General features: G+C 47.7%; 1 protein-coding gene across 1 annotated transcript in view; it reads right to left on the bottom strand.

The window, feature by feature from the left end:
* Window positions 1-14503, bottom strand: part of LOC144684211 (tetraspanin-18B-like) — a 242555-nt gene that overhangs the window by 37617 nt on the left and 190435 nt on the right. Inside the window, exons 2-3 of the mRNA XM_078547850.1 lie at window positions 14366-14449; window positions 5361-5470 (exon numbers count right to left, since the gene is read on the bottom strand). Of these exons, the coding sequence (XP_078403976.1) occupies window positions 5361-5429 (69 nt within the window). The 5' untranslated portion in view covers window positions 5430-5470; window positions 14366-14449. The remainder of the gene's footprint in view (window positions 1-5360; window positions 5471-14365; window positions 14450-14503) is intronic.

Below are 14503 nucleotides of genomic sequence, written 5' to 3'. Positions count from 1 at the left end.
CATCTTTGGAAGGGGATAAATCCTTAGTGCTGGATGAAGTGTATACTAGACTGTTAAAGGAATCAAGCGAAGAAATAGCAGAGGCTCTGGTCATCATTTTCCAATCCTCTCTGGCTACAGGCATAGCGCCAGGGAACTGGGGGATAGCGAAAATTATATCATTGTTTAAAAAGAGAGAAGGGAATAGACCGAATCATTACAGACCAAAGTTATTTTACAAGTATATTAAGAGTAAGAGGATAACTAGGGAAAGAGTAGGGCCCATTAAGGACTGTCGTTATAATTTGTGTGTGGAGCCGGAAGACGTAGGTAGGGTTCTAAATGAATACTTTGTGTCAGTGTTCATAAGTGAGAGGGACGACATGGGAATGGAAATCAGGTAGAAGGACTGTGATATAATTTTTAAAATTAGCATAGAAACGGAGGAGGTTCTAAGTGTCTGGCAGGCTTAAAAGTAGATAAATCCCTAGACCCGGATAAAATGTATCCCAGGATGTTGAGTGAGGCAAGGGAGGAGATAGCAGGGGTGCTGGCAATAATTTTCAATACCTCTCTGGTCACAGGAGAGGTGCCAGAGGATTGGAGGACAGCCAATGTGGTACCGTTATTCAAGAAGGGAGGAAGGGATAAACCAGGGAACTACAGGCCAGTCATCTAACCTCAGTGGTGAGGAAACCATTGGAAGCAATTCTGAGGGACAGAATTAATCTACACTTGGAGAGGCAGGGATTAATCAAGGACAGTCAGCATGGTTTTGTTAAGGGGAGGTCATGTATGACCAATTTGATTGAATTTTTCGAAGAGGTGACCAGCTGTGTAGATGAGGGCAATGCATTTGACGTAGTCTACTTGGACTTCAGCAAGGCTTTTGATAAGGTCCCGCATGGGAGACTGATAACGAAGGTAAGAGCCCATGGGATCCATGGCAATTTGGCAAATTGGATCCAGAATTGGCTGAGTGGCAGGAAGCAGAGGGTGATGGTCGAGGGGTGTTTTTGTGACTGGATGCCTGTGTCCAGTGGGGTTGCACAGGGATCAGCATTGGGTCCCTTGCTGTTTGCGGTATATATAAACGATTTAGACTTGAATGTAGGAGGGTTGATCAGTAAGTTCATGGATGACACAAAAATTGGTGGGGTGGTAAATAGTGAGGAGGATAACCTTAGATTACAGGAGGATATAGATGGGCTGGTCAGATGGGCTGATCAGTGGCAAATAGAATTTAATCCAGATAAGCGTAAGGTGATGCACATGGGCAGGACAAACAAGGCATGGGGATACACGATGAATGGTAGGACCCTGGGAAGTACCGAGGATCAGTGGGACCTTGGTGTACATGTCCACTGGTCACTTAAGGTAGCAGGACAGATAGATAAGGTGGTTAAGAAGGCAAAAGGGATACTTGCCTTTATTAGCCAAGGCATAGAATATAAGAGCAGGGAGGTTATGCTGGAACTGTATAAAATGCTAGTTAGGCCACAGCTAGAGTATTGCATGCAGTTCTGGAATCCGCATTATAGGAAGGATGTGATTACACTAGAGAGAGTGCGCAGAGGAGATTTACCAGGATGTTGCCTGGGCTGGAGAGTTTGAGTTATGGGGAGAGATTGGATAGACTGGGGTTATTTTCCCTGGAGCAGAGGAGATTGAGGGGGTACATGATTGAGGTGTATTAAATTATGAGGGGCACAGATAGGGTAGACAGGAAGGAACTTTTCCCCTTGGTGGAGGGATCAATAACCAGGGGGCATAGATTTAAGGTAAGGGGCAGGAGGTTTAGAGGGGATGTGAGGAACTTTTTCACTGAGGGTGGTGGGAGTCTGGAACCCACTGCCTGAAAGAGTAGTAGAGGCAGAAACCCTCATAACGTTTAAGAAGTATTTGGATGTGCACTTGCGATGCCATGGCATACAAGGCTGTGGGCCTATTGCTGGAAAATGGGATTAGAATAGTTAGGTACTTGTTTGACAGGCACAGACTCGATGGGCCGAAGGGCCTCTTTCTGTGCTGTAAACCTCTATGACCCTATAAAACAAGACCAGTCAGCCTAAACTTGCAGTGTGGAAAATTACAGGGAAAATTCTGAAGGACAGGATAAATCTTCATTCAGAAAGGCACAGGTAAATCAAAGACAGCATAGATTTGTTAAGGGAAGGTTGTGTCTGACTAACATGATTGAATTTTTTGAGGAGATAAAAGCAGGGTCAATAACGATACTGCATCTGATGTAGTCTATATGAACTTTAATTAGGCATTTGATAAGGTCCCATTTAGCAGGCTGATTTCAAAAGTAAAGCACATGGGTTCCAAGACACAGTGGCAAGTTCGATTGAAAATTGGCTCAGAGGCAGGGAGCAAAGGTGAATACTTGAAGGTCGTTTTTGTGACTGAAAGGCTATTTCCACAGGGCTCAGTACTCCCTTGCTTTTTGTGGTATAAATCAATAACTTGGGCTTGAATGTAGCAGGTATGATTAAGAAGTTTACAGATGATATAAAAATTGGTGTGGTTGGTAATGTAAAACAAGGTTGTAGACTTCAGAAAGATATCAATGGACTAGTCAGGTCAGTGGAACAATGGCAAATAGAGTTCAGTCCAGAGAAGGTGAGGTAATGCCTATGGGGAAGGCTAGAAAGACAAGGGAATACGCAATAAATGCAAGGGTATTGAGAAGCGTAGAGGAACTGAGGGATCTTGGAGTGCATGTAAACAGATCCCTGAAGGTTCCTGGACAGATGTATAAGGTGGTCATGAAGGTGAACAGGATACTTGCCTTTATTAGCTGTGGCATAGAATATAAGAGCTGGGAGGTTATTCTGGAACTGTATAAAACACTAGTTAGGCCACATCTGGAGTACAGTGTGCATCGCTGGTCACTGCACTGTATAAAAGATGTAATTGCACTAGAGGGAACAGAAGAGAGTTACAAGGATGTCGCCTGGACTGGAGAATTTTAGTTATGATGAAAGATTGGATAGGCTGGGGTTGTTTTCTTTGAGTAGAAGAGGCTAAGGGGAAGCCTAATTGAAGTACATAAGATTATCCACTAGACTGAGTGGGTAGGAAGGCTCCATTCCCTTTGGTTGAGGGATCCATAACCAGTGGGAATGGATTTAGGGTAAGAGGTAGGATATTTAGGAGGGGATTTGAGGGGAAATTTTTCACACAGTGAGTGGTGAGGCCCTGGAACTCATTTCCTGAAAGGGTGGTAAAGGCAGAAACTTTATAACATTTAAAAAGTATTTTGATTGGCACTTGAAGTGCTGTAAACCTACAAGGCTACATGTCAAGGATGAAAAAGTGGGATTAGGGGCTGGATGACTAGTTTTTGGCCAGTGTGGACACAATGGGCTTTGACTTCCTTCCGTGTTGTAACTTTCCCTGATTTTGTTATCCTCGCCCTGTAACACAATAAAACAATCATCATCACCAGAGCTGGGCTGCAATCAGCTCCCAGCACCCTGCAGTGTTAACCCTGCCAGTGGGAGAGGAGAGTTTGAACTTGTTTAGTATGAGTGACATCAGGCTACCATACCACCACAGGGAAAGCTCTGGAACCTGCCACTCAGACAGTTAAAACATTAAATAGCTACCCACATTTATGGGTTGCCAAGATGTTGATGTGGTAGCATTGCAGAGCTTTGATCTGATCTATTGGTTGTGGAATCGCTTAGCTCTGTCTATCACATGGTGCCTTCTGTTTAGCTCGCATTTAGCCCTGTGTTACAGCTTCACCAGCTTGGCACCTCATTTTCAGGTATGCCTGGTGATATTTCAGGAATGCTCTCCTGCACTCCTGCTTGAACTAAGGTTGATCTGCTGGCTTCATGGTAATGGTTGGATGAGTTTGCAGGACCATGAAGTTACAGATTTTGGTTGAATATAATTCTGCTGCTGATGATGACCTACAGCACGTCACTGTCAGTTTTGAACTGCTGACACTGTATTTAATCTTTACATTTGAATGGTAGTTGTGTCGCACAACACGATGGAGGGTGCTGCCAGTTTGAAGGTGGCAATGAGTCTCCACAAGGATTGTGCAATGGTCACTCCTACCAATACTGTCATGGACAGGTGCATCTTCGACAGGTAGTTCAGTGGGTAGATTTTTCCCTTGTGTTGGTTCTCTCAGTTCCTACCATAAGCCTAGTCTGGCAGCAATGCCTTTCAGGGCTCAGCTAGTACAGTCAGTAGTGGTACTAGCAGCCATTCTTGGTGATGGAGTACATTCTGTATCATCAGTACTTCCTCCGAGTGAGTTCAATGTGGAAGAGTGCAGATCCATTGGCTCTGGGAGAGCAATGTGTTTCCTTGTTCCTGTTTGACCTAAAGGCATAAGGTCTCATCTGGAGTCAATGATGAGGACCCCAAGGGCCATTCCCCCAGACTGTATACCACAATACCCCCCACCTCTGGTGGGTCACAAGGATAATGATGGGAGATGGAGCATTGGCTGTCAGATATGATTGAGTGAGTTTGACTGTCAGGCTTGCTTGACTGGTTTGTGGGACAGCTCTCCTGACTTTGACACTAGTACATCTCAACCCACTACCCTCCCCTAGATGTTTGTGAAAAGGACTCTGCAGGATTAACAAATAAGCCAAATTTATGGTCTTAGGGCATTTGGAAGCAACAAACAGAACAAGAGTCAGGACACAGAGTGAAGCTGAACTGAAATAACTCAATTAGGTTGACATTGTGAAGGGAGCCTGATTCCCGCCAGAAGTAGAGCTTAATGAATCACTCAAGATGTGTTCACTCCAAATCTCTTGCTGTTTATGTAAGGCTAGATCTTGACATTGTGCAAAGTGTGATTGCAGCTTGTTCCACATCTTCTGATTTTTATTTCAAATGTTTCAATGTGAAAGATGCAAAATGAGCAGCTATTCGCCTCGAGCCATTTTACATTATCACACTAACATTATTTAAGGTTTCTTCTGAGGGGCTGGGAAAAGCCTATGGGATCACATGTGGCATGAGCCTCTGACCAGAGCTAAGTATAGGCTTTGCAAAGCTCCTATTAATTTGATTGTTCTACTGAAGGTATTTGATAGTTTGGAGCTAGCACAGAGCACAGCCCCAAGTCTATGGTGGATCCATCAGCAAACAGACACTCTGAATGGAGTGTAGCCAATGTATTCTGAATTGATTAACTGAAGCAGATAGTTTATGCTTTCAGCTCACCTCACACACTATCAATTTTAGTTCAATTGAACTATTCCTTCAATAGAATCTGGATCAACAGCTGGATAACTGGACAGACCTGGAGAACCAGGTTTTAATTTCGCCTCCAAAATGTCCATCTCAAACATCTCTCTGAGATATTACAATAGTGCTGACATTCTCTCAAGTATACTTACACAAATCAGAATATTAAAAGCGACCATCAGGTACTTGACACGTTCAAAACGGCCCATCTTAACAGTCATTGGCAGGCACGGTTTTATTACTGTGCATAAGCTTCTGAAACCTGCTGGGAAACAAAACAAAGCAAAGAAATGAATCATAAGAAACGCCTTCAAAGGTTAGCTTTTGATCCCGGTCACTGGTCTTCATTTTAAACTCACCCAACCAACTTCATCTTAACTCCAAGACAACACCTAGCATGATTTGCAACTGTGATACAGATAAAGCAGAGGTAGGTGAGATGTGCATTATGCCAGCCCAAGGGTATTAACATGGAGCCAGTGCCATTTTTTGGCCAGTCCTAACCGGAACGAAACAGACTCATTGGGAGGACGGCAAATCCGGTGAAAAAGCTGTTGCTTAAAGGCATCTTGCAAACACCTTAAAGGGGAGGTGCTTTTAAGCCAGTGGTGGGTGGCAATGGCCACACTGTGAACCAACAAACAAGACAAGCTCAGCCAGTGCCCCCCCCGACATTCCAGTGGTGAGGTGCCCACAGATTGAGTGAGCAGCAGGAAGGAGGCATTCTTCCCCTCCAATGGTAACCAGCTGCCAAATTCGACAGCCGGCATGGAAAGGGGTGGCAGACTGTGTAAATACTACCTGTAATTGTTCTCAGCACCCAGTTACCGTAATCTTACCAGGACTAACCAAGACTCACCTTCACCTCTCTCTGGCCCATTGCACAGCTCTGCAAGACCTCACACTAACCAGAACACCATCAATACAGCCATTCCCTGTCTCCCAGGGCTCTCCTCAAATCAGCAAGGATCATTTCACTGCACCTTCTTCCTGACTGTACCACCCCCCCACCACCTTCATAACAATTTATTCCTCTCAGTTACTCTTGCTTCTACATCCTGCCATGAAGCACATTGTGCTAATCCATTTCCTACATCCTGAACAATGGTTCACAGGGCATATTCCACTAATAGGGATCTGACTACCACAGGGAGTAACTGAGGTAAATGACATTGATGCCTTGAAGGGGAAGCTAGATAAACACAAGATGGAGAAAGGTCCTCCTTGTCCTCACTTATTACCCCACCAGCCTCCGCATTCAAAGGATCATCCTCCGCATTTCCGCCAACTCCAGCATGATGCCACCACCAAACACATCTTCCCTTCACCCCCCCTGGAGGCATTCCGCAGGGATCGTTCCCTTCGGGACACCCCAGTCCACTCCTCCATCACCCCCTACACCTCAACCCCCTCCCACGGCACCTTCCCATGCATCCACAGAAGGTGCAACACCTGCCCTTTTACTTTCCCTCTCCTCACCGTCCAAGGGCCCAAACACTCCTTTCAAGTGAAGCAGCGTTTCACTTGCACTTCCCTCAATTTAGTCTACTGCATTCGTTGCTCCCAATGTGGTTTCCTCTACATTGGAGAGACCAAACACAGACTGGGTGACCGCTTTGCAGAACACCTTCGGTCTGTCCGCAAGCATTACCCAGACCTCCCTGTCGCTTGCCATTTCAACACTCCACCCTGCTCTCATGCCCACATGTCCATCCTAGGCCTGCTGCATTGTTCCAGTGAAGCTCAACGCAAACTGGAGGAACAGCACCTCATCTTCCAACTAGGCACTTTACAGTCTTCTGGACTGAATATTGAGTTCAACAATTTTAGATCATGAACTCTCTCCTCCATCCCCACCCCCTTTCCGATCCCCCCCTTTTTTTCCCAATAATTTATATAGATTTTTCTTTTCCCACCTATTTCCATTATTTTTAAATGTATTTCCATCCATTGTTTTATCTCTACCTTTTAGCCTTTTTCGATTCCTTCACCCCACCCCACCCCCACTAGGGCTATCTGTATCTTGCTTGTCCTGCTTTCTACCCTTAATTAGCACATTCCTTTAGATAATATCACCACCTTCAACATCTCTTTGTCCTTTTGTCTGTGACATCTTTTGGTTATCTCCACCTATCACTGGCCCTCTATCCAGCTCTACTTGTCCCACCCCCCCCTTAAACCAGATTATATTTCACCTCTCTTCTATTTTTACTTAGTTCTGTTGAAGGGTCATTCGGACTCGAAACGTTAACTGTATTCCTCTCCGCAGATGCTGCCAGACCTGCTGAGTTTTTCCAGGTATTTTTGTTTTTGTTTTGGATTTCCAGCATCCGCAGTTTTTTGCTTTTATTTTATATAAAGGAAAAGAAGGATCGGATTAGATGAGGAGAGGTGTGGGATGTTCGTGTGGTGCACAAATATTGGCACCGATCAGTTTCTGTTTTGTGAATTTTATGTAATTCCATTTCTTGCAGGAGGTGCAGAAGCACAACAGGAGGGAGGCACCTTAACAGGGGAAGGTCCTGCAGCTCATCGAACTCTGACACCAGTGGAGGAGGTCATCATTAACATAATCTATATAGAACAAGGACCTGCAACATGTGAGATAACTGAGCGGGAGGTAAAGCACAGCAGGGAGGTGTGTATATTCCCTCTTATTCCCTTTTTTGTATTTAACTCTCTCACTCACACAGCCACACACTCAGCATGACAAGCTGACAGGCTTCGCACTCTCAGTCATCTGCTGCTGCTTATCCTTGTAACTGTGTACTTATTCCTTGTCTCTGCCCTTTCGTTGGTCCATCAGAGCTCTCGAGTCTTGCAGTTCCTCACACTGAACAGGGCAACACTACAGAACATGTACAATCACTTATTCTCACCCTTCTGAGCAGCAACACATCTATCAGCGCACCAAATGGCACTTAAAGTGAGCTAGTAAGGTCCAACCAAGCATGTGAGCAGGAGCAGGGGAAGGTGGAAAGGCCAGCCCAAGAATCAGCTCACTGGGGGACTAGCTCGGGAATAGGGCATCAGAAACCTTATCTTTAGAAATAGCATTCTTTCTTTGCACCACCAATGCACTGGTTTGTCTGCTAGGGAGTTACTACAGTAAGTCAGACAGTGTGGAGGAGCTCACTACTGTACCAATTTGTGTAGAGATCTGACGTGTGATGTTGATGCCCTACAGAGATTCATGGAGCATGTGGTCACTTCAATGGATAACAGCAGTTGGGCTTTCCCAACAGGAGACTGGGGTAATGTGAATAGCAGCTCCCAGGAATGTTCATCCTGAGGCTGTGCAGACTGTGAGCAGAATCGTTCCAGATTTGCAGTAAATGTGGTAGCAGGCAGGTAAAACAATGTTTTACCCGCCTGCCACAATGGAGGCTTCTCACGCGACATTAATTATGCATTCCCGGGAAACACACCATTTCCATGGTGGGCAGGCTGTCATTCACCCAAAGCCTTCACCTCGCCACTTCATCACGACGGGTGCCATATTTAAATTCCAGCCGTCTGTGCACCTCTCGGTGTTTCTAGTCCATGACGGCTGCAAAGAAGATGTGGACAGTGGAGGCTCGCTGCGATGTGCTCTACCCCCATTCTGGCCACAGGAGGGGCAGCAACATCACCAATCCAACTTGAGAGGCGGTGGCATTGGTGGTCAGAGTCAAGGCCCTGCAAAAGAGGACAGCCACCCAGTGCCGAAAGAGGGTGAATGACCTCCTCTGTTCCATCAGGATAAGTCACTCTTCTCATCACTCTCAACTCTCACACTCACAAACCCATCACACATCCACAGGGCCCTCACTCACTGCCAGCTCATGGACATCACCATTCACTCTCTCACACTCACTGTCATTGTCCTCATCCTGTCCATGGGGCCACTCACCACCCACACAGGCTAGGCATACTTATCATCTGGCCTGGCAGGTGTCCTGCTTACACTCTCCATCTCTATTCATGCAGGTCAAGCTGGCACACAACAAGATGCAGAGGTCGCAGACCAGTGGCAGAATGCCCGAAATCAAGGTCCTCATGGACTTTGAAAACAGAGCCATACAGCTGGCCGGTGAGGATCTAGACCGGTCCTGTGCTGACAGTGAGGTCGGTGGTGCTCTACCAAGTGAGGATCCAGCAGTGCAACTTCCATCAGATAACCATGCCATGAGTGATGTTTCCTCTTTCACAGGCAGCTGCCATGCACTAATTATCTCCCTCTGCTTCCGCAGGCACATCTGCCAAACAGCCGACAGAGTTCATGACCCAGGGCCTCCAATCAAGCCCTGAGGGAGCTCAGAAGAGGAATCTGAAGGCACCCTCCCTGAAGTCCCATCACAGCGCTCATCCACACCCTCCACCAGCACAGAGACACACACCTCGGTGGGACCTGGCTTTAGATTAGCCCTGGGATCACAATCTGGTGAGCACATTGCATTTTCTGATCCACATCAGGCAGAGGCAGGGACTTCCCAGGTCCCCGGCACTTGGGGGACTGCTGGAGGCCAGAGCATTGCTGAGTCCGAGTCAGATGACAAGCCTCTGGTCGTGTCACAGTTGCTGAAGCTGCAAAGGCAAGCTCAGGAACATCAGGAAGAGATGTCCGCTGCACTCCTCAGATTACAAGGCATGATGGAGGAGTCTGCCTGCCTTCAGTCTGAGGCGATAGCGCTGGCACGTCAACGCACCAATGTCAACATTGGTAGGATGGCTGCCGCCATGGAGACCTTGGTCCAGGACGTCACTCGTGCACTGATGCGTGGGCTCAACTCCATCGCTGATGCCATAGTTGGCCTCCAGCAGTGTCAACACGAGGGGGTTGCTGGGCACCTCGATCTCACTCCAGCTTCCCCTTCTCCTCAAGGAGTCAGCCAGGGGCTCTCGGCACTCATTGGGAGGAGGATCAACAGGTGTACCCCCTGGGGCCATCCGCCCAGGTGACTCTGGGAGTATCTGGCCCATCTGACTCCCTTCTTCCTGTGACCTCCGCATCTCCAGCTCCACAGGCCGAGGAGGGTGTAACTGCCACACAGCAGGACCCCGAAAGCAGGCCGGAGCCCTCCAAGTCTCGGCCCTCCAGAGGACGCCCGTCAAAGTCATCACAGACAGGGCATCACAGTCAGCAGGCTGCCTCCACCCCCGCTGTGGATATCCGGTGAGCGACGAGATGTTGCAGCAGAGCTAGGAAAGTTAAGAAGAATTAGTTGCACAGCCTGGGCACGGGTGTTAATCACTTGTACATAATGTTCACTATTATCAATAAACCCTGTGCTTTGTGCAGACTTCAGACCAAAGTGATGGTCCAGCCTCACACACCCTGGACACATTACTGATGCCTGCACCTCGATGGTGCTTGTCATTGCTGCCAGAATGTCGTGGGCAGGCGTCATAGAGTACCATCATTCTCCCTGTGTGCTCTCAGCACCTTTAAGGCGGGGCTGGCCCCCATCTCTTCAGCATCTGTGACCAGTGACGCTGTGCACCAGCTCCTGAAGGGCTCAGGTGCTGAAGGCGGATAAAGCATCAGGACTTCTGCAGTTTCATGGCCGCGTCTCCATGATATGACCATGATCACAGAGCGCAAGTGAGCTTCCCTCGGCCAGACAGGAGTCAGACATTCTCAGAGGCTATGTGAAGACCTATGGAGTGTCCTCACTGCATGTCATCATCATCCTCCTGTAATCAAGCGACTATTAGGAACTCCACTGCCTCTCCATGACAGGAGCATTATCACAGAGGGTATGTGCGCTGTCATAAGCCAGACTGGAGTCAAGTGTTCACAGGTGCAATGTGAGGATCTATGGTATCTCCTCACTGTATGTCGTCATCACCCTCCACAAATCTAGCAGCTCCCAATAGCGCCTCCCTCATCTGGCCAGTGCGAGGTCCTCACCCCCATCATCATCACCTTCGAGGACCCCTTCACCCTCATCACTGTCGGCGTCCTCCTCATCAGAGGAGACCTCCAGCTCCTCCATCTCCTCCTCAGATGCTCCTCACCCCGTTGTAGTGCCAGGTTGTAAAGGGCGCAGCAGGTGACGGTGATGTATGACACCCTTTGTGGACTATATTGCAGGGCTCCCCCAGACTGGTCCAGGCACCGGAACATAATTTTCAGTATCCCGATGGTTTCCTCCACCAAGTTGCGAGCTGCTGCATGAGCCTCATTATATCTTCACTCTGCTGCAGTCTGAGGCTGCTGAATGGGTGTCATCAGCCACAGCCTCTGCAGGTAGCCCTTGTCCCCGAGGAGCCAACCCCGCAGCTTCTGTGGACTCTGGAATACGCCAAGGATCTGTGACCGACTGAGAATGTAGGTGTTGTGCACACTCCCTGAAAACCGTGCGCAGACCTGCAGGATGTGTTTGTGGTGGTCGCACACCAGTTGCACATTCATTGAATGGAAGCCCTTGCGATTGATGTAGTTGACCGCTTGTTGCCACGGATATCTGAGCACCACAGGACGGCATCCTGCACCTGTGGGAAACCTGAGATCTGGGCAAATCCAATCACTCTTGCATCCTGGCTTTCTTGTTCCCGGGCGAAATGCAGAGAGTTTTGTGCCCTCGCGAAGGTGGCATCCGTGACCTCATGGTTGCATTTGTGGGTGGAAGCTTGTGATATCCCACAGGGGTCACCTGTGGAGCCCTGAAAGGAGCCACTGGCGTAGAAATTGTGCGCCGCTCTCACTTTCACGGCCACTGGCAGTGGATGCCCTCCATGTCCCCATGGCACCAAATCCTGCAACAGGTGGCAGATGTGACCGACGAATTCCCTAGACATTCACAGTCTTCAGCCACACTGGTTCTCGGTCATCTGTAGGAATCAAAGGCGGCATCTATAGACCCTGTGTCTAGCTAGGCTCCGACCAGTGACGGCTCACTGTGGCTCTTTGGCAGCGTGTGCAGGGGCCCCAGCCGCCCCTTCTTCCAGAGGGTCCTGCTCCTCCCTCTGCACAACCAGGCACCTCCGTCACTCTCTTCTCCTGCGTCTTCATTCTCTGTAAATCATGAGGCATACAGCTAGTTCAGCATGCTCCATGATCCTGATGTACATCTCCTGCAGGATGAAAGAGAGAGATACGTGGGTTAGCTTGGGTGTACTAAGAACCTTTCCTGGTTAAGTCTGAAGGCCCCTTAAAGCATCCTGGAGAGTGCTGGCCACCACTTGGATGGCCAGAGTTTAATGCGCTGCATGGCTGCCCAAATCCCCACTCACCTCCGCCCCACTCCACCTAACCGATTGGCAGCAGCTTTGCCCACTGGACTGCATGCTGTGTTTTCAGCTCAGGCACAGGCATTCTCCTAACCCGCACTGCAAGGCTGCACTGTTAGCTTGAACCATGGGGAAGACTGGTCCAAAGCGGGATGTGGACATTGCAAGGGGCTGTGAGCACCTTCACCAGTGACTGTTCCATGGCCAACTTTAGCACGGAGATTGTACAACGTGCCCAGTCATCCAACTGTTTTGCATGGCCGCTTCTCCCCCGCACCCTCACGTGTTTGTGCACTACCTTCAACCGCAGGGCAGCCTTTGACCCCCACCACCGCAACATGCTTCAACCACAGGGCAGCCCTTGGCCCAGCCCCTCCCCACAACGCACTTCAGCCTTGAAGTCCAACAGGCAACACGGGCAAGTGCTGCACTATGTTACTGCGCACTCACCTCTGACTTCCCCTCAAAGTGCAGCCGCCGAGTGCACACCTTATATATGCTGTCGTGAAACATGTGGGTGTGCAATCATGCCAACGTGGGTGGATGATCCAGCGGGATCCAGCGGCAGGGGTTGGGGGGGAATAAATCCGGTGGCTGGCCTTATAATGATATGCAGATATATTACAGTGAGGTTCCTGATGTCCGACGGCGGGGAACGCGGCCCACCCTCGATGGGCTGAGTGGATGATCACGGGCACAGAAGGCATCCTGACAGCGAATGCCAGCGGGCACAGAAAATTCTTCCATGTGTTTCAGACAGGTTGGAATCAGTGAGAGAACTGGGATATTGAAATCTGCTATTTTGAAAAAGACTGTTCAGCTTCATCAAAAGAAGAATGAGAAATCCTCTCCCTGCCTCAAAAGATGAAAGTCATTTATAGTAAAATTCCATTCAGTGAGAGTTACAATCTGATCACTGGCTAGGCAGCAGTCTGATGGAAGACTAAGAATGCGACCAGGCATACATTAATTTTTGATTCAAGTAATCTTTCACATGAACTGCACAGAACCATAAAATCTTACAGCGTATAAAGGATGTCATTTGGACCAACATGCCAACTCTTTAATAGAGTTGTCCAATTAGTCCCAGTTATCCGTAGCATTGGATATTTTTCCTTTTAAAGTGTTTATCCATTTTCTTGTTGAAAGTTAATACTGAATCTGCTTCTTCCATCCTTTCTGGCACTGAATTCCAGATCTCGCTGCATAAATAAATGTTTCATTATGTCACCCCTGGTTCTTTTGCCAATTATCTGAAACCTCTGTCCTATGGTTATCCAACCTTCCTGCCAATGGGTACACTTCCTCTAAATTTACTCCATCAAATTACTCCATAATAATTTCGAACAGCTCTCTTAAATCTCCCTTTTCTTAGCTCTGAAGAGAACAATCCCAGCTTCTCTACGTTCTCCACATATGCAGTCCAGGAAGCACTCACAGAAATCACATCCATCGGCTTTGTTCACTTTCTAGGCTTGCCTATTAAACGTAGCTGTTCTATTTTATCTTATGGCTTAACAACAGCTGCCACAAGCATCCATCTGGATCTTTCTCTACTTCCTTGCTCAGTTGGGGACCACCTAAGGCACTTGAAAGAATGCAGAATCATTAGCTCTTGGCGAACACTCTCACAACACATGCTCACAATCAGCTTTTAGTGACAAATCCAGTTTACCTGCATCATCTGGCTAGAAGCTGACACACTTTTCTGTGGTCACAATTTTGATCATGAAATGTAAGTGGCGCTGATGTTTGTTTCTCTTATATCCGGAGTATACTTAGACTCATTCCGAATCTCATGGATTTAGATTACTTCTTGCTTGATTTTGAGTTTGTTGTATCTCAATGAATACCTCCAGAGTTGAGTTGCAGAGAGAAAGCAGAGAGAAGTAGAAAATAAAGTCCCATTATCTCTCTGCCTCCAAATACCATAAAGTCCTACCTAGTGGGTAAGAGCAGGTCACAATCTGAGAGTCTAGAGATATTGAAGCAATGATCGTGTCAACTTCTTCTCAAGTCTTGCTTCCTGCAGGTTAAAGAGATCATCTGTTAGTGTTGGGATATTTAATCGAACTGCATG

This window comes from Cetorhinus maximus, chromosome 9 (genome assembly GCF_964194155.1).
Source record: "Cetorhinus maximus chromosome 9, sCetMax3.hap1.1, whole genome shotgun sequence".
Classification (NCBI taxonomy): Eukaryota; Metazoa; Chordata; class Chondrichthyes; order Lamniformes; family Cetorhinidae; genus Cetorhinus; species Cetorhinus maximus.
This window is presented reverse-complemented; position numbering and strand designations above follow the sequence as displayed.